General features: G+C 30.0%; 4 protein-coding genes across 4 annotated transcripts; 3 read left to right on the top strand and 1 right to left on the bottom strand.

Annotated features, from left to right (window-relative positions):
* Positions 1-3,453: 3,453 nt before the first annotated feature.
* On the top strand, positions 3,454-5,410 carry LOC110625765 (metallothiol transferase FosB). Its single transcript, XM_021771388.2, has 3 exons — positions 3,454-3,806; positions 3,926-4,031; positions 4,965-5,410. The coding sequence occupies exons 1-3, from the start codon at positions 3,652-3,654 to the stop codon at positions 5,220-5,222; spliced, it is 519 nt and encodes a 172-aa protein (XP_021627080.1). The 5' UTR covers positions 3,454-3,651; the 3' UTR covers positions 5,223-5,410.
* Positions 5,411-8,831: 3,421 nt separating this feature from the next.
* On the bottom strand, positions 8,832-9,344 carry LOC110626948. Its single transcript, XM_021773147.2, has one exon. The coding sequence runs from the start codon at positions 9,306-9,308 to the stop codon at positions 8,976-8,978; it is 333 nt and encodes a 110-aa protein (XP_021628839.1). The 5' UTR covers positions 9,309-9,344; the 3' UTR covers positions 8,832-8,975.
* Positions 9,345-12,832: 3,488 nt separating this feature from the next.
* On the top strand, positions 12,833-16,688 carry LOC110626051. The gene is made up of 2 exons (XM_021771786.2): positions 12,833-14,137; positions 16,244-16,688. The coding sequence occupies exons 1-2, from the start codon at positions 14,024-14,026 to the stop codon at positions 16,649-16,651; spliced, it is 522 nt and encodes a 173-aa protein (XP_021627478.1). The 5' UTR covers positions 12,833-14,023; the 3' UTR covers positions 16,652-16,688.
* A 797-nt stretch (positions 16,689-17,485) lies between these two features.
* On the top strand, positions 17,486-20,372 carry LOC110625531 (peptide deformylase 1A, chloroplastic/mitochondrial). Its single transcript, XM_021771155.2, has 4 exons — positions 17,486-17,914; positions 18,970-19,059; positions 19,165-19,232; positions 19,845-20,372. Exons 1-4 carry the CDS (start codon positions 17,513-17,515, stop codon positions 20,083-20,085), a joined length of 801 nt encoding a protein of 266 aa, XP_021626847.1. The 5' UTR covers positions 17,486-17,512; the 3' UTR covers positions 20,086-20,372.
* The last annotated feature ends 122 nt before the right edge of the window (positions 20,373-20,494 follow it).

The raw sequence follows: 20,494 nt of genomic DNA, 5'->3' as shown, positions 1-20,494 counted from the left end.
AAAAGTAATTTTCCCTTATTTTTATTCACTAACGCATTACTAACGGAAATTCTATTATAATTAATAACGGATAATTCAGTTCGTTAGTGAAACACATGTTAAAAATCTATTATATCGCTAACGGATGGAAATTTTTATTGTTGATCCATTAATGACATTAACGAATTTTAAAACCGTTGATAAATACATCATTAACGAGATTTTTTATAACAAATTTTATTTATCACTGATCCGTTAGCAAATTATTTTACTAACAAAATTTTATTTACTAACGAAAATTTTCGTTCGTAATAATAAACATTATTATAGAGATACATATTTAGATATAGATTTTATTCCATTCATGCATGCAAAATGTAATTCATCTTTAAATTTGGTAGTACTTTTTATATTATTTTTATTTTAAAATTTATTGGGTTTAAAGTATAAATTTTGACAGTAATTTTATTAATTTAATTCATTTTGTACATGTAAATAAAAAGGGTTTAATTTGGAATAATTCATGCTGATCTTTGATCCTAATTAGATTTTAATATTCCAACAATGGGAATCTAAGGAACTCAACCTGTTGAAGAGACAAAAATTTATCACATTATTTGTAGTTTTGTAGTTGCAGTTTCTGATGTTAGCCAGTGCATGTTGACAAGGATTAACGTGGAAAAATCCTTTAAAAAAATAGTTGCAATTTCAATCACTTTCAGACCACCTAGGTTTTATTTTGTATTGCAGCGACACCCATCTAATTTAAAAATAAAATAAAATTTATTATTTATATTTTAATTAATTATTAATTTAATATAAATATTTAATTCGATGATTATTATTGGAACCTAAATTAAATATTCCATCGATGTGCTTTTCCTTTCTACGTCAGCCTAGCTGGTATTGTATTTATCTGAAATTTCGAGTATTTTAATTATTAAAAAAACTCTAACTTTTATTTTAAAAGGAAAATCTCATGATGCAAGTGAAGAAGAAGAGAATTGCTATTTTGCCTACCTCGTACAAAAATGAAATCACCATTTTACCCTTTTTGCATTTTGCTTCATCTCTCATATTGCTTATTTTATGGTTAATTTAATTAAATTAGTTACTAGTCATTTGATGAATTTTTATTTTTAAATTTATTTATGAAAATTAATAAAAAAATATTTATTAATTTATATTATGTTTTTATTTTTCAATTTCGTAAAATTTAAAATGAATCTAATTTAAATTAAAATGTTAATTTTCAATAGAAAATTACTTCTAATATCAGCATTGGATTTTATCCTTAAATGAATAAAGTTAGTCTATAAATTTTCTATATTTTTTAATAAATAATTATTATTTAATTTGATCATCACAATAAAATATGAGAGAGAGGAAGGAATAAAATGAAAAAGGGAAATAATAATTTTTTTTTTATAACCAATTATTATACGTTAATATTTTTTCTAATTTAAAATTTAATTGACGATTTAATGTCTATTTTCTAATTTATTAATATTCTAATGAATAAATTTTTAAAATCAATTGTTTTCACATTCCAGTGCTTACCTGATAATAAGTGTATTTAAATAAATTTAAGAGGTTTAAATTCTAATTCTCGATTTCAATTTTTATTTTAAAAAAAAAATTATTTTTATATTTTTATTCAGAGAATAAGATATTTCTTTCTTTTTATTTTTTTTTCTTTTATTTGTTAGTCACGTCTAACTATCTCTTTAATATAGTGCTATTTATCTATATTATTTAAATCCGTACATATGGACGAGTTTAATTGTCTTTTTGCTATATTGTCATTTGTCTCTATTATTCAGATTCATATATACAGACGAGTCAAAATACCTTTTCACGTCAGACAGTCATTTAATTTTTTCAATGCGCATGCTGATAGAACTGTAGAGTGACTGACTTTATTTTTCTTGCTTTATATCACATCATCGAATTAGATTTTTCATAAGTATGTCCGAACATGTAATTAATTCAATCTATCTCTCATCACATGATTAATTACACGATATTGAACCAATCTATCTATGTAAAGTTTAATAAATTTTGAATCCGTAATTTTTTTCAGGTCAGGTCTCTTCTTCTGATTAGAGCTTCTGATTAGAGAAGCCTGAGAATCATCATAATACGTGAGAGTAACATTTAATCTCTACTTCTTAATTTTGTACACCAAACGCAGCCTAAATTTAAAATTTTTCTACTGGTAGAGCCGTAATAAAGAGGATGACGCTGGTCATTGGAAAATAGTAATTAAATGGTAGTAATGACAGAACAATAGTACTTAAAATACTGCTGATGACCGTTGAATATTAAAGGTGATGACGATAGACATAAGGCCAATTAATTTAAATTAAATAAAAATTTTAAAATTTATCATAATTTTAATCATTAATATAAATTAATTTTATCAAAATTTGATTTGAAATTGTCAATATGGTAATCTATTTAATGTTTTTATTATTTTTTAATTTATTGAATAAATTAATTCAAATATTTTTATAAATTCAGTTGAATAAACGTTAGTGTTTTTAATATTTATATTATTTAGTTTTTAAAATTTTAATTATATATATTATTTAATATACATAATTTTAACTATTTATATTATTTAAGTATTTTAATTAATATTAAAATAAATTAATTAACGATTATTTTAATAAAAAATTTAAATAATTTAATAATTCAGTAACATATTATTTTAAACAAGAATGAATTAATTAATTTTTTAAAATAAATCTACCAAAATAATCACTATGATTAGATAATAGTGATGATGATAATAAAAACAAATAAAACTCTTGACATTATATTTATATTTTTTATTTATTAGATAAATTTAATATATATATATATATATATTTTTTTTTTTCGAAGATGAATATTATTTCCCAGACATACTAATGATGCAGAATTACGGAAGATGGATGCTGCGATGTTTGTGGTCACGTGACGTGGAAGCCAATTCCACTCACACAGCAAAATAAGTTCCGTCTGAAAAACAAATTATACCTAAAAAAAAAATAATTATCATGTAATTTGTATTATTTCTAATAATTTATATTTTTAAAAATTAAAATATTAAATTTTCAAACACTTTTTTTAAAAAAATTAAAATTAATTAAACTGAACTTTCTAGTTAATCTCTAAATAAGGGATTACATTTTAAAATTTTAATTTCATATACATTTATAAAGTAATAAATTAAAAAACAGATTTTATTACAATTATTAAATAATTACTTCTTAATTTTTTTTAAAAAAATAACTGTTATATAAAAATTATTAAATAATTACTTCTCCACTGTAGTTTTTTGATTGCGATTGATGCTGATGCTGATCCTACTCGACACCAGAGATCTACGTGTACTAGTCATCAGCATTTATAAAATTTATATGGCGCCACGTGTCACATTAATATATCTCACTGCGTCTATAAATAAGCACCACTCTGCTGCGATAATCTCATTGCAATTAGCAGCAGTTCCGTGAGAGTCTCAACAGCTCTCTTTCTTGTTCTATTCTATTTTTGTTGTCTAATTTCTCATAATTTTTGGTTTCGTCTCTTTCTTGATTTTGTTTCTGATTCTTTACAACCCACCATTTTGCTTTCAAGAAAACTAATTTCCTTGATTTCATTTGGTTTCCTTTCTCATTGACAATGAAGCAGAATATGGAAAATCCTCTTCATCTCAAGTCCTTGAATCACATCTCGCTTTTGTGCAGATCAGTTGAGAAATCCATTGATTTCTATCAGAATGTTCTTGGGTTTGTGCCAATTAGGAGGCCAGGATCTTTTGATTTTGATGGAGCTTGGTAATTTTTCACTTTATATTGATTTAAAATAATAACTGAAAACCAAAAATGATCATTTCTTTCTGGGGTTTTTCATGAATCTAATTTTGTTTTTAATGTTATGATCTGTTGAAGTGCAGGCTGTTTGGCTATGGAATTGGAATTCATCTATTGCAATCAGAAGATCCAGAGAACATGCCCAAGAAAAGTATTATTAATCCCAAAGACAATCATATGTCTTTCCAGGTAATTTTCATTTAGTTTTTCTGTGTTTTTAAGGTTTTAATTTGATTTTAAAAGATTATTTGATTCTTTTTTGTGTTTTTGAGGTATCAGATGTATTATAGATGTGAACAATGAACCAAGACATGTTCTATCTGGTTCAGGCTTGATAGTCACCACCTAGTGGCTTTTTTTGTTTTGTTGTGGAACTTGTGGAGGAATCCTATAATAAAAAAGTCCAAAATGACAAAATATGATGCTGCAAGTGAAAATCAAGTTTTCAATGCAATGGTCATCTATTGCAAGGGATGATCTTATTTTCCAAATTGAATAAATTCTAACCTTTCTATAATTTAGATTACCATTTTGGAGTTCCCATAATCTGACAGACTCCAATTGCTTTGTCTACATGAGAAAAAGAAAATCATGACCAATGTGACACTTAACCTGCTGATTCTGCATCCAATGGCTACAAGTATCAACGCAGTAGTTTCCTTTTTGCCTATTTTCTACAAATGAAGGCATGATTCTGGTTTTACTGTGATCATTATCCATGGATTTATGTGGGTCTCATCACAATTCACATGGAATAATTTCTCCTGACCTTGATCAGGGTTCTCAATTATTTCTCTCAATTTTCTCACTATCATAATTATGCAGGGCAACTCGTGGGGACTTGGGACCACTTTGCTATTAGCATAAGAAAATTTGGGTTTTCCTGAAATTTTAGCTAGTCAAGTTTTGGCAATAGAGATTGCTTGGAGAAATCATAATCTCTATTTTGTTCTCTACTGGTGGATGAGGAAACAAAACAAGTATCCAAATATAAGAATCTAAAGACTATAAATCCTGAAAAGGATGTGGTAGCTGCTAGAAATCATATATTCTATTGTTAGCTTAGGTGAACTCGTGAATTAATCATTAGCTGTCAAACTTATTAAATATTGTATGCTGCAGTGTGAGAGCATGGGGGCAGTGGAGAAGAAGCTGAAGGACATGGGAATCAAGTACGTGCGAAGCATGGTGGAGGAAGGTGGAATCCATGTGGATCAACTTTTCTTTCATGATCCAGATGGATTCATGATTGAAATATGCAACTGTGATAGTCTCCCTGTGATCCCTCTAGGAGGAGAGATGGCACGATCGTGCTCTCTTGTGAATCTTCCGACAATACAGCATAACAAGCAGCAGATGCAGCAGGTGGTCCAGCAGTAGAGAGAAGTAGAGGCTAGCAATAGGCTCAGCATTTGGTGTAATTTGTCAATAAAATTGTCGGCCTAAGAGATGGGGTCTTCGTTGTCTATTGTGTAATGTGTTCCTTTTGTTTCTTTTTTTACTTGTTCGAGTCTTTTGTTAACAATAAGATTATAAGATAAATGCAAAATGTCCTTCATTTCAATGTCTACGGTCATTCTTGTTAAATTTGCCTCAACAGTGCTTGTAAGATTTTAAGAATGCAAGAGCAAAGAGTTCCATAAGAGTCCAACAATTGCAGAAACGACAAACTTAGTAATGGTAATGCCGACGAGACGACAAGTGTCTAGTTTCAAACCAGAAAAGGCAAAACAAGTGTTTGATGGAAAATGGTTATGGCTTTTGAAACGTAAATGCGTACCCTTTGAACCCGCAAAGAAATTTAATTTGCATTACTGGACTCATCTGGGCAAATAATTCAAAAGAGGTTACATCAAGCCTGCAGAAATTAGGTTCAATTGCAACAAGATAAATCAAACAGAAAGAAAAAAATCCAATTAAGAAAACCAAACCACAAATATCTAAACCCTACCCGAGAGGGAGGTCATTTTCGCCAAACTCCTAGCTGCAGTTCTGAAGCACACCATAAAAAGCAGCCAAAACGGACCAAAGCACAAGAAATTATAGACTTGAGATGAAGAATTCACAGTTGTCAGGAGTGACAGGCAGAGCTCACGGCATCTCAATTTTGTATAGCCTTCGAATACGTAGATCATGAGCAAAGCGGACAAAGACCTGAATTGCCTTTGGCATCAACATGCAAGTCATTTTCCTACAAACAAAACGTAAATGCATATATGATCTATGCCAGATGAGAGGTGACTATCTAATTGGAAACAACCGATGTAATTGTTTAGGGGTAATTTTTTAGTGGAACTCCCATGTAGATAATTAAATATATTTAATAAATAAATAAATATGGTACTTTCACGGACCCATTTATGACCAAACAGCTGTGGGCTCCCTGAAATTTTTAAATCTTTTTAAGAGTGTGTAGATAATTTTTTTAAAAACATAAAAATTTATCATTAAATTTTTTATATTTAAAAAATTTATCCACTCATTTTTATTTTAAAATTATTTAATTAAATCATCATTATATTTTATAATTTTAAATTTTTTAATTTATTTATCAAAAAATTTTTATTATTTAATCCCTCATAATCCAAAAAATTTATTTTCAAAATTTCAAATTCAAGTTTCCACTTAAATTTTTTTTAGGGTATTCATTCATTATTTAATTTATTTTTATATATCATTTTTATTATTAAGTTATAATTTTTTTTATTTAGTTACTAATTTATTTATACGATTGAAATTATATGAAAATAATTTTTAATGGGTTAGAATATTTAAAAAAAAATTTCAATTGTAAATTCTATATTAAAATATTATATTATTTTAATATTTTTTTATAGATTTACATATTACAATAATAGCGAAAATAAGTTTTTCTAAAAGTCAACTCTATAATAAATCATAAATAATTTATCGATAATTTATATTAAAAAATATATTTATAAATGAATAAAAAATATATGAGAATTTAATTATAATAATTTATTCATTTTTATAAAAAATTATTTTCTGAATATAAATTTTTTACACATATTAAAAAATCATTTATTTTATTAATTTTTTAATTATATTATCTTAAAAATATTAAATTTTATTAAATATTAAAAAATATTTTGAATACTTATTTAGAAAGATAATAATTAATGATAGAATAATTTAGAAATAATATAAAATTAAATAGAATTATAATAGTTAATTATATATTACTATAATAAAAGAAAGTGTTAAATAATTTTAGAATAATAATAAAAAAATAAAAAAATAATAAAATAAAAAATACTTATTTAAATTGAATCCTGAATTGAATTTTGCATTCATAACTGTATCAATTATATTTATTTAATTAATAAATATAGTGTTAATCATGTATTTAGTTGCACTCACAAATTTAATTTGATAATATGTGTATTTGAATAAATCTGACAAGTTTCATATTCTGCTCTCTAATTTCTAATTTTTATTTTTTTTAAAAATCCATATATTTAGCTAGTTTCTAAATCTTCCTTACTCCTAAATAATTTAACTAAAAAGTAGCATGAAATGAAGAAAAATCACTAGAATAATATTAAAATTTAACTACACATCAACTATTGATAACTGATTGAAGATCACCTTCAAAAATAAATTGATTGTAACCTTTTGCAACGGAAACTTCAATGTGTGGATAAAGTCTGCACTCTGCAGCTCTAACTCACAACATCAAAATTGAATTTAACAATGACTCTTGCAAGCAGGATTCCATGAAGAGCAGTATGCCTAAGACCTTCATGCATTTGTTTGATTTAAGTATTATTCCTTTAATTAGTAGGTCAAACCATACGAGTCATAACAGTTATTCTTAACATATTAGTTAATTTAATTTAAATTTATTATCTGCGTTTTTGGGATATCGATGAAGTGAGTACTCAAATATAAATCGATTAGGTGGATAAAATAATTTTTGTTATAGGACTAAAATACCTATCTATAAATTATTCATCATAATATGTACCAATGATCGCCGGTTTTTTATATCTGCAGACAAGGTCAAACTCTAAAGAAAAAGGTACACCCAAAGTTCATCAAACTTTTCTTAGACAGACCGACCTAGTATCGTAAGTTCTGATCCGAACACATGGGTAGGCTGAGCCTATCATAAGCCCAGATCCAACAAGAAACAATCCAGTCCGGTGACTGACATGAAGGAGAATAGCTAGCCAATCATTTCGCAACTTTGTTCACATGCGTGCCGGGAGAATTAAATGGCCGTGTAGTATTTAGTGGGGTTCTGACGTATCAGTACAATTTAGATAACAGAGACAGAGACAAGTAGTACTGTTGTAGCAGAAGAGCGGTTAGACGTCATCACATATAAAAGAAAAATGGATAAAAGGGAACATATTTTTCTTTTTTCAAATTTATACAATTACTATAAATCCTATTTTTTAAATCTCAGAATATCATTTACAAATCTTTAAATTGAAAATTTTCATTTTCATGATTCTTCCATCTAGTTGCAAGATAAACTTTTATAAAATTCACTTGATTCAAATTAACATGTCGGATCAGTGATGGCTGAATGCCCAATTTCATCCCTGTATTTATAGAAAAAGTTCAATTTAGTCCTCATCACTTTTTTCCCAAATTAGCTTAAAAGTTTCAATTTAGCCTAAAATTAAACATATATCGTCTAAATTTCTTGATTTATTAACTTTGCTAAATAATTAAGAACCTCAATTCCATGATTTTGGACTGAATTTCTTAATTTCTTTTATTTAGTCCAAAAATCAAGAAGCTCAATTCCTTGATTTTTGGTTTTCATTGAGCTTCACATATAAACTTTTGGATTAATTTGGACAAAAAAATAAAAATAGATAGAACTGAATTAGTAAAGGGATGGATTTCTTTTCATCTCATATAGATAATCAAAAAAAAAAAAGCAATTTCACAAAACAAAAGTCAAAATTACAAATTCCCTGAGCTTCAGAGAGAAGATAGAAGACAAGCCAGAGATGGAGGAAATAAAAATAATATTTAATACATAAAAAGGAAATTCCCATATTACCCAGTTGATTATTATTGTTAATATTCTTATACATGTTTTGTCTCTCAATCATACAGATGATGAAATAATCCAAATCTATAATATATCACAACTTAATTAACACCTCTTTCCAGCATTTTCTCGTAATTCTCAATGGATTCAAGCCTCTGGATCAAAAGTTGCTTCCTGAAATTCTTGATGAATGCTTCTGCACTTTCATTTATGTCCATGGATTGATTTCTCTCTAGTTTTTCTGCAGATTTATTCTCTGTAACCACAGCTCTTTCTTCCTCGCTGCTGAAAACCTGAGCCTCTTCTTTTTCTTCAAATGGTTTGGAGATTTGGCATTGAGAAGAAAAAGAGCTCTTCATCGTTGCTTCTTCTCTTGTTCTTGATTGTTGAATCCTGGCCTCCATGGATTGTTTCTTCATGGTTCTATGCCTCATATTGCCTCCTTATATAGAAGGAGGAGAGAATAGAATTAATGGTTCTTCTTGTCAAATGAGTAAAAGATTCTATCTTTTATATTATTATTATTATTTTCTTTTGCTAAATGAGCACTTCTCCCTAATAAAAGGATTACCATATATAGCTAATAATTTAACATTATCTTTTATTTTTTTTAAAATAATTTTAGTATTAAATGTTTTTCATTTCTTAATTATTAATTATATAACAAAATCACTTATATTTTATTTTTTTATTTTATTAAAAAATATTTTTTAAATATAAGATATTTTTCACAAAGTTTAGTCTTATAAAAAAACATTAACTTGTTGACAGAAAATAAGATAAAAAATAAAACTGTTAGGGTTATACAATCGATCGATTTGATTTTGAACCGAATCGAATTGAAAAAAATAAAAATTAAATTATAAAATTATTAAAAATCAAAAAAATTGATTATGAAAATATAATCGAATCGAATCGAATCAATAAAAATCAATTCAGTTCGGTTTGATTATTTCAAACCGAAATCTGTAATTTTTTCTTTTAATTTCAATAGAATAATTTAATAAACATTTCACATAAATTTATCAATAAATATTTTCTGAATATATAACGATAATACTTTAAAAAATTTATATAAATCTATATAAAATTTAAAAAAATTTATATAAATCTATATAAAATTTAAAAATACATATAAAATCAGTATTTCAAATAATTAAAGTATAAATAAAATTGATTATTCAATTTATTGATTATTTAACATGTTTAAATCGAACTAAAAATCGAATAAATTAAAAAATATTAACCGAACTGAATCGAATATTTTGATTAACCGAGCAATTAAATCAAAATTGATTGATTCAGTTTGATTTTTAAATTCAAACCGATAAATGCTCTCCTCTAATCGTATTAAACTTTGACTTTTTAAATGAATCGTATATTAATTAAAATTAGAATTCAGTTTGAAGAGTTAGAAGTAATTGAAAATGAGAACTACTCGATCGGTTCAAATTTCCTAGAAGATTAGATGATATATATGAAAGTAAAAGATGAAGACAACTTGCATTTATTTTTTATGTATATCAAAATTCAGAAATTTCCATCTCTGGAAAGTTTATCCGTAGAATTTGAGTTTTTTCCATGGCAGGATCTGAATTAAAATTTGGAAATAAATATATAGCAGGCAACTAATTCTTTTGAGTAATAGTGATTTTGAATTAAGAAATAGATTTTAAGAATCAAATCGATATAATTAAGTTGGATTTGATTATTGAAATTTTTAATAATTTTTTTATATTTTTTAATATCTTATTTTTAGTGTTATTTTTAGTTTGATTTTATTAATTTTTTTATTAAAATTAAATTAAATTAAAGTAATTGCATTTTTTAAAAATAAAAATCAAATCAAAAATAATAAAAATCAAATAAAAAATAATAAAAATCAAATTAAAAATTAAATTAATTAAATTAATTTTTTTAAATTTACATTAAATACTCTTCACCCATAATAATAAAATCTAAGGGCCCAACATTATTTTTAGAGAAGAAACAAGCTTAAAGAAATCGAAACGCACGAGATTCTTATTGAAAGAAAAGCTTAAAGGAACTTGAGAGACCGGATACTTTGGAGAAAAATATTGATAATATCCCCATGAGTGATAGTAACTGAAAGCAGAAACTGAACGCATGCAAGAAAAAAAATTATAATAATTAATATTTATAGGAAAATTATTATTTTAAAATTTGGCATTTTTATATAGAATTGTGATTAGCAAAACAAGGAGTGCCCAATTAAGAAGGAATTTTGATAGGCGTCTTAGCCGACATGGGAAAGGAATTGTCAAATAATTGAATTTACATACACACGCAGATGATAAGAACCATTAAATTAAAAAACGTGCGGCTTAAGATGAGGTTTGGGGCCGAAAGCCAGCCCTTCCAGAGTCTTCTCAAGCAAAGTCCCATACCTTTTGGTTCTTCCTCAACCATATCCCTTTAACCTAAAATTTATAAAAAAAAAAAAAAAAAGTTAAACTTATAGTTATGGTGGATTGCCAATAAGTCAACTCTATTTTTTTTTTTTTTAAATCAAAGAAAGGTGAATAATTGGAGAGAGGAGTAGGGTTGAAGTATGGTGAAGAAAGAAAATGGCATCTAGACCTAAATTCTAAAATGTACGACTATATAAACTTAGGTATATACAGTGTATGCACATGTTTTGCCCTAAAAATTAGTGGATAGGGACAAATTTCACATGCTTTACATTAATTCTCCAAGTATGGAACTGGCTGGTTTGTTGCCCATGCCATGTGTGTTAGCCTAATAAATTAATATTCTCGTAATTTTTGTTGAATTTATCTTAAAAATAATTTTTTAAGTAGGTATCTTCCATACCTATAACTCCATTAATGTCCAGTCTATGAAATCAGTGATGGTGGATCTTTGACATTCACTTGGTGGCATAACCATCTCTGAACTTGGGGCGCGACGATTTCTCTTTCAATTTTATAATCAAGTGGATTTGGATAGGACAATTGTCGGATCACCATGTTTGTTTAACAAGCACCTTCTTGTGTTTAGTATCATTGGTAGAGGAGAGGACCCTTTGAGAATTCCTTTGTTGTACGTTGATATATGAGTTCTTGTACCTTATTTGAAACCTGGTTTTATGAAGGAAGAAGTGGTTGTATCACTAGAAAACTTTGTTGGTGAGTTCATCGAATATGATGCTAAATCCTCGACTAGGGATGAAGACAGTCTGTGAGAATGAGAGTTCGATTTGATATTCGTCAACCCTTAAGATGAAAAGGAAAATGGTGGATGCTAATGGAGACGTCTTTTATGCCTTATTTAGCTATGAACGTATATAGGTATTTTGTTTCTTGTGTGGTATTTTAAGACATACAGACTTTTATTGTGAATTGAGATTACAGAAGAAGCCTGAAGAACTGTGTTTTGGTTGGGATGAACGACTCCGTGCTCCGATAAGGCATGGTGGTCAGCCGGCGAGTCAGTGGTTGAGAGATTATGGTCACCCAAACTTAAGCCCTATGATTTCGGATGGCAATAATGCAACACATAAAATTATGGAATCTGTTTTATTAAAATTGCAAATTTACAGGAAGTCTCTCTTTAGTTCAAATTCAAATTTTAGTGAGGTGGGTTCGGAATTGGGCTAAATGGATACAAAATCGATGGGTCGTATGAGTATTGGGGATTTGGAGGAAGAGAGGTTGGGTTTTCAGAGGATGGTAAAAAAAGCCCAGGAAAGACATACCACAACATCCTTCTATCGTCTCTAAGATTAAGGATCCGATAGGTAAGAACCATTTTGGAGTTTCTTCTTCAGTTAACAAAATATCAGCCAATTATGTGTTCTGGGATGGCCAGAATCAATGAGGATCATAAGTTGGAACTGTCAGGGCATTGGCAACCCCTGGGCAGTTAGAGCATTGTGGGATATGGTGACTATTAACAATTCCAGTGTTTTTTTTTTATTATTGAAAACAGAATGTTCGCCGGTTAGCTTCAAGAAATAAGGAATCTTATTCATTTTGAAGGTTGTTTTTGTGTTTATAGAATTGGCTTGGGTGGCGGTTTGTGTCTATTATGGAAGTCTAAAGTTGATAGTTTAGTTATTGCATATACTAATAATTTTGTAGATTGCAAGATTACTGAGGCTAATAAAGTATAGAAATATATAGGTTTTTATAGATATCTGGAATCTAATAGAAGGAGATCATCTTGGAACTTGCTTAGAGCTTTGGCAAATTGGAATTCTTTGCCTTGGCTAATTTCAGGCGACTTCAACGATATTGCAGCTAATGAAGAAAAGTTAGGTGGTCGGATAGAGCTAATCATCTAATTAATGCCGGCATTTGAAAAAGCTTTACATGATTCAGGTTTGTTTGATTTAGATTCAAATGCTTTCCTTTACACTTGGGAAGGCACTAATAGGAATATGGATTATATTAAAGAATGTTTGGATCGTGCTATGTCTAATGAAGCATGGAGTCTTATGTTTCCAAATACTATGGCACCTTCTCTGGTGCTTCCAGTTTCAGATCATTAAGCTATTTTAATGGAGTTGGAACCAGGTGATAGGAATTTAGTTGATGGGCCTTTTCGAGTTGATAATTCGTAGCTGATGGATTACGAATTGGAATTGATCATGAAGAGCTGTTGGATTTTGAACTTAGATTTGGACTTTATAGGAAAGCGGGACCTATTGATTAATATAGTTTAGAAGTGGGGACATGGCAGGATTAGGGATTTTTGGAGGAAGAGAAATCTCCTGAGTCATCAGATTGAGCTAGAAAAGGAGTTATACTGTGATTCTCATTCTTCCCATCTTAAAGAAGAAAGGCATCGTATACTGTTAGTGAAAGAAACCCGTAGGAAACAAAAGGCAAAAATATTTTTGTACAAGGAAGGAGATCAGAGTTCTAAATTTTTTTTACAAACAAATAAAAGGGAGGCAATCATATAATAAAATAAGAGATTTGCATAATTCGACAGGGGAGCTGATTTCTGATAGTGATGCTATGGGCTCTATTGTGAGGAGCTATTTTCAAATTTTGTTTCTTGGTGACAGTAATGAAAATTTTGAGAGGGTAATGAGACTTGTGGAAAAAAAGTCACAAAGCATAACGTTGATTTACTTCTGAGGCCTTTTCAGAAAGAAGAATTTAAGGCAGCTCTTTTTAGTATGCACTCGGACAAAGAGCTTGGCCAGATGGCCTTAATCCTGCTTTTCTCTAGAAGTATTGGCATATTATGGGTGATGATATCTTTCGTAGTGGTGTTCTCTAGCTTAATCAAGGTACTTTTCTATCTTTGCTTACTTTGACTACTATTACCTTGATTCCAAAACTTGCAATGTCTGATGAGATTAAAGATTTTAGACCCATTGCTTTATACAATGTGATTTATAAGATAGTTTCTAAAGTCTTGTCTAATAGATTGAAATAAGTATTGCCTCATGTTATCTCTGATAATCAGTCTGCTTTTGTGCATAACCGTTTAATTACGGATAATGTATGTGTTGCATTTGAAACTATGCATAACTTAAAGAATATGAGGTCTAGTGGCTTGGATTATTGTGCTATGAAAATTGATATTAGTAAAGCTTACGATTGGGTTGATTGAAATTATTTGAGGGCTGTGCTTGTCTCATTGGTTTTTTGGATAAATGGATTGTGTGGATGAGTGTGTGTTTCTCGAAGGCGAGTTACATGAATAATGTGAATGGTCATCTTGTAGATCCTGGTTCACCGAGTAGGGGGATTAGACAAGGGAATCCCATTTCCCTCTATTTGTTTTTTATTTGTACGGAGATGCTGAGGTAAAAGGTTTATTGCATGGATGTAGGGTTGGAAGGGATTGTCCTAGAGTTTCCCACTTGCTCTTTACTGATGACTCTATTTTTTTTATCTTTAAGGCTAATGTTATTGAAGCTATGGTGGTTAGGAATATTTTAGTTGATTATGAAAAAATTTCTGGTTAATGTGTGAATCTCCGAAAGTCAGATATTTTTTTCAGCCCATATGCGAGTAATAATATTAGAGTTGTTATCTCTAATTCTTTTGGTGTGACTAATTCTATGGAAAATGGTTCTTATTAGGCCTTTCCTCTCTTATATGCCGAGATAAGAAGCAGGTTTTCCATTACATTAAGGATAAGTTGAGGAAACGTATTAATTGTTGGAATAACAGATTTTCGTCAAAGGCGGGTAGGGAGGTTGTTTTGAAGTCGGTGGCTTAAGTTGTACCCTCTTACTATATGTTAGTTTTCTTATTGCTCCTATCCTTATATAATGAGTTAGAGGTTATCATTAATAGGTTTTGGTGGAATGACAAAAAAGAGTTAAATAAAAACATCAATTGAATGTTTTGGGAAGGATGAGTGTTTAAAAGAAGGAGAGAGGTATGGGTTTTAGGGACCTTCAGCACTTTAACTTAGCATTATTGGGGAAGTAAGGTAGCATCTTCTCATTCAAAAAGATACTTTGTTTTATAGAGTTTTAAAACTAAATATTTTTTCATAGGAGACTTGTTAAAAGCTTGATTAGGTATTAATCCAAGCTTTATTTGGTCTAGTATCTTTGCTTCCATCGATTTGTTGAAGAAAGGTATTAGGTGGAGGGTTGGTAATGGAAGAAGCATCTATGTTGATTCGGAACCTTAGATTCCAAATAATAATGGTTTTATGGCGAAGGATGGCCATTTGTTCTTAGATCATCTTTGGAGGGTGTGTGACTTCATAGATTTGGATAGAAGGAAGTAAAATGCGAGCAAGTTAATAGAATTTTTTTCAGCTGCAGATGTTAGAGCTATTCTCTCTAATCCTCTTAGTGATAATGATGTCAATGATTCTTTGTTCTCTTGGTGATAATGATGTCAATGATTCTTTGTTGTGACATTTTGACAGAAGAGGAATTTATACGGTAAAATCTTATTATCATGTGAGTCGTGAAGATGGAAGTTTTAGTAATTTGGGCATTTCTAGTGATGTGTGGCGTAGAGTTTAGAAGTTTGATACACCGCCAAAGATTAAAGATTTAATGTGGAGAGCTTTAAAGAATGTGGTGCCTACTAAGATCAACTTGAGAAGTAAAGGTGTTGATGTGGATGAGAGATGTTTATTCTGCCCCTCTCGTGAAACTATGGACCATTTATTTTTATTTTGTCCATATGCTATAGAGGTGCAGAGGAGAGCTGGCTTTGGTATACACTCGTCTGGTTTATCATTAACTAATATTTTCATGTAGGTTTGAAACTCCAATGGGAAAGAAAAAGCTACTTCTTTTACTTTTATTTGTTGGTACCTTTGAAAAAGTCAGAATGATCTATGTTGGTCAACTAAATTTTGCTCGGCTAGTCAGCTTTGTCAATATGTAAACCAACACTTGCTAAATTGAAATTTCTAGAGTAAATGCCGACCAACAAATGGAAGTGCACCAGCAAGCCAACACGTCATCAACAAAGCAATAGTTTTGGATAACGCTAATTGGAACGCTTTTGTCCATGTTGCAGTATTTCAACATGAAGATTGCACAAGTTTTGGGGCTGTATTTGAAGACCCAGATGATGGTTTCCTTAAGGCTATCTCCGGCTTTCAAGAAGGTGTCGAGTTACCTGACATTCTGGAAGCAATTGCTTTACGAGAAGTATTACTGCATGTGAAGGACCATTTACGTAACGGTGGTTCTATTTTTATAGATTGTCAACGTCTTTTCTTTACTTTATATTCTAACTCTTTAGATGTGTCTGAGTTTAATTTGATTGTGAAGGATTGTATGAATATTCTTGAATCCCGACCAAGTGTTAAGGTTTGATGAATTCGTTGGTTTTTAAATGAACTTATTAGAGTTTGAATTTGTTATTTCCTTTATAACTATTGAAAACTTGATCCGATCGTTAACATCCATCTTTTTACTCCTATTTAATTTAAAAGTTTTCGAACCCTAAAAAAAAAAAATTGGCAAAATAGCAATCAATTCAAATGAAAATAAAATTCTTCAATATTTTTCTAAAAAAAATAATATTTTACGGTGTTTCAATTTATGAGTTTTGCGCAATTCATTTTCGGTAATTGATTCAGCAAAAATATATAAATAGATTGTGCTCCTATATTTTGTTGAAATTGAAATGAATTAATTTAAATTTTCAGTTTAATTTTATATTACCTTTTATTTGATTTTATTTTAAATTTTAAAAAATTTAATTATTTTAATTCATTAGATTTTAATCCATAAAAATTTAAAAAAATTAAATCAAATCAATCAACTAATAATACTGTGTCGTTTTGATATGGTAAAGAAAATTTAATTAATATTAAAATATTTTAATTAAATTTTTAACATATTAAAATAAAATATAAAAAATAAAAAATTTATAAAAAATTTAATCAATTAAATCAAATTAAATTAAATTAAATTATTTTAATTTAAATTATTGTTTTAATTTCACTCAATTTAATTTTTATAAATACTTAAATTTTAATAAACCGAAAGATGCTCCTATTACTTGCTAAAAATATACCAAATAAAACTCGGGTCATTTTGGCCTTAGTCCAACCCAAGCTAGTTGACTGTAAGGCCCAAGCGGCCCAAGCAGTCCAAGCCCATTAGTAGAATAGCGAGTGGCAACCTTGTAATAAAGCTTGAACCAGCTACCGACAAGCCGGCTCAATAGCCATGGAGACCCTCCACCGATTGTCCCTCCGTCTTATCCCGGTATCTCTGGTCGGCAAATGTCTGACGCCCACCCCACTGCCTCCGATATCTCGTTCATTTAGAATGCCCATGTCCAAACCCGAATTCATAACCTCAAACTTCTCATTCATTGCCCGGAAGTCTATCTCTTCCTCTACAGTTGCCAAATCGGGTTGGCTTCTGGGTCTTGGACAGAAGAAAAGAACGAGCTTGCAGGATATAGTTAAAGCAGGTGATCCGGTTTTGCATGAACAGGCTCGAGAAGTTGACCCGGAGGAAATCGGATCGGAAACGATACAGAAGATAATTGATGATATGGTTAAGACTATGAGGATGGCTCCTGGTGTTGGATTAGCTGCCCCTCAAATTGGGATCCCATTACGGGTTTGTTTTGATTTTTTGCTTTTTTAGTGTTTGGTTATTGAGAAAGCGAATTAATTTGTTGATATGTGCGGGTATCCATGAATTAATTTGTTGATGCTGTTGAGATTTTGGAAATTTTAGGTATTCTATTGTACAGAGATTATAAGAATTATGATGAATCTTTAACAATTAAAATCTTGATAACAGTAGGATAACCTAGTTATCCTATGTGATGCAGTACGACTGTGATTTTTTGTCAGTTTAATCCTACAAGTTTCTCTTTTCTGAGAGAAAATTTTAATTTTTATTGAGTTTATAGAATTGGGTAATGTGTGATTACTTGCTGTATGGAAACGTTGCAGTACAATGTGAATTCATTGAAAATTTTAAATTTGCTAAAGTGAACTAAATTATGTGCCCTGCCTTAGGGGTGGCCAAGGACCAGTTCCGGCCCTGAATAGATTGTTCCACTTCAAGATTCAGGGTGATTGGATCCTTGTTTGTGGATATGGAGGCCATCTGATGAATGAATGGAACAATGGTGATTGAATGTCCCATTTTCTTGTGCATAAGGCCTAGATTACAATATTATTGTAGTTATATTTCCCTTTTACAATATTATTTGTTTCTGGATGAATTGGAAGATTCTTCTACTTTCTGTCAGTTATCTGCATTGTGTTAGAGCAATTGCTGGTGAGTTGCATGATAGTTTTGAGTGTAATCCTCTCATAGATCCTGATCTTGTGTGATTAGTATGGAAAATAGAAATATGGAGCATTAAACTCTTTTTACTATAGCCTTCAACTTAGGTATAAAATGAAATTTAAGGCAATATCACTGTTTCATTTCAGATAGCCAAGTGCCCAGTTCTCAAGCTCGAGGAGTTTCCTTTTTATTTTATGTATAGTTAATATATATGACTGCTACTCTTGGTGGACGAATGAGTTCTCTGTTATTGATATACTAGAGATTGAAAGGGGTTTACTATTTTTCTCTTTTCACTATCTTGCATACCCCAAAAGGACAACTACTTTACTCCTTTAAGGTACAAATGACTGTTACTTCTATTTCTGCAGATCATAGTTTTGGAAGATACAAAAGAATATATTGGTTATGCACCCAAGGAAGAGACTAAAGCACAGGATAGGCGCCCTTTTGATCTTCTGGTATGTTCATTTGTATGGAATCAGGAATATTCTAATCGTTGACATCTTAATTTTAAAGCTTAATTTTCACTTTACTTTTGCAATTTATTAGTTCATTTGAGGCAGGTGATCCTGAACCCAAAGCTTAAAAAGAAAAGCAACAGAACTGCATTCTTTTTTGAAGGTTGTCTGAGGTAAGACGAAGTTAAATAGTGAAATATGCTTGCCTTGAATATTAAAAAAGGCTTTGTGTTTTACTTTCAAGTTTCAACCCACATTTGGTTGAATGTCATTTGAGATTATACAACAGTGAAATATTCTGCTATGGATAACGGATAGATTAAATCCTTAACATCCATAACAAACAGATTATATTGATCTTATCTTATGTTTGTTATTGTATGAACCTCCATTATACAAGAGGTTTAATTTTATTTAATAAAATAAGCAGAATTTATTCCTAAAAATTGTGAGAAGACTCTCTCACTAAAGAGTCTATTGGTGTTAAAAGCACCCTCCAATGAGCTCCTTTCCCATCAACCTGATGCGGGACTGTATATTCTTGTGCCAGATTTCTTCATGCTCATTGACAAAATTTGGGTCTTGTTGATGGCACATGAGATTATACAGTAAATATTCTTGTTTCAAATTTCTCCAATTATGTAAATACTTTATAATCTTTGGCAAACTCAGGTGTTGCTACATAGGGAGAAGAGATTCTATTGCTTAAATGTCAGTCAGCCATGACTGTCACTAGACAAAGTACTATAGTAACCTTATTTCACTTTTATTGTCCTTCTTCACAGTGTTGATGGATTCAGGGCAGTGGTGGAGCGATATCTTGATGTTGAGGTTACAGGTTTGAGTCGTTATGGCCAGCCCATCAAGGTAGAGGCTTCAGGTTGGCAGGCCCGTATCTTACAGCACGAGTGTGATCATTTGGATGGAACTCTTTATGTTGATAAGATGGTCCCAAAAACATTTAGAGCTGTAGAAAATTTGGACTTGCCTCTCGCTGAGGGGTGCCCTAAGCTTGGTAACCGCTAGTTCGTGCGAAGTCATGAAGATGGTGGAAAAATGCAAAACAGGGGGTTTAAAATCCACTTCACATGGAAACTGGCTCAAGTATGTTTCTTTATCCGGTCTGTCGTAGAAATTTTCTCTCCCCTGTTTTCATATATTTTTGCTTCTTGGAAAAGGGCAGAGAAACAAGTTGGTGTGCATTACATCATGATTCAAAACAGTTTTCTCCGTTTCTTTTTTCAGCTAGTAAGTTACATAACTTTGTTTCCTTTTAAAGCATTGATTTATGGTAATTTTGATTTAATTTTCCAGTTCTAGCCTTCCTGGCATTTGGGTGTTTGAAAGGAGAAAATAAGTATGCCAGGTTAAAGATGTATGATACAGAACACTGGCTATCTATTGATACAGAAAAAAAAAGAAAAAAAAGAAAAAT

This window comes from Manihot esculenta, chromosome 11, assembly GCF_001659605.2.
Source record: "Manihot esculenta cultivar AM560-2 chromosome 11, M.esculenta_v8, whole genome shotgun sequence".
Classification (NCBI taxonomy): Eukaryota; Viridiplantae; Streptophyta; class Magnoliopsida; order Malpighiales; family Euphorbiaceae; genus Manihot; species Manihot esculenta.
This window is presented reverse-complemented; position numbering and strand designations above follow the sequence as displayed.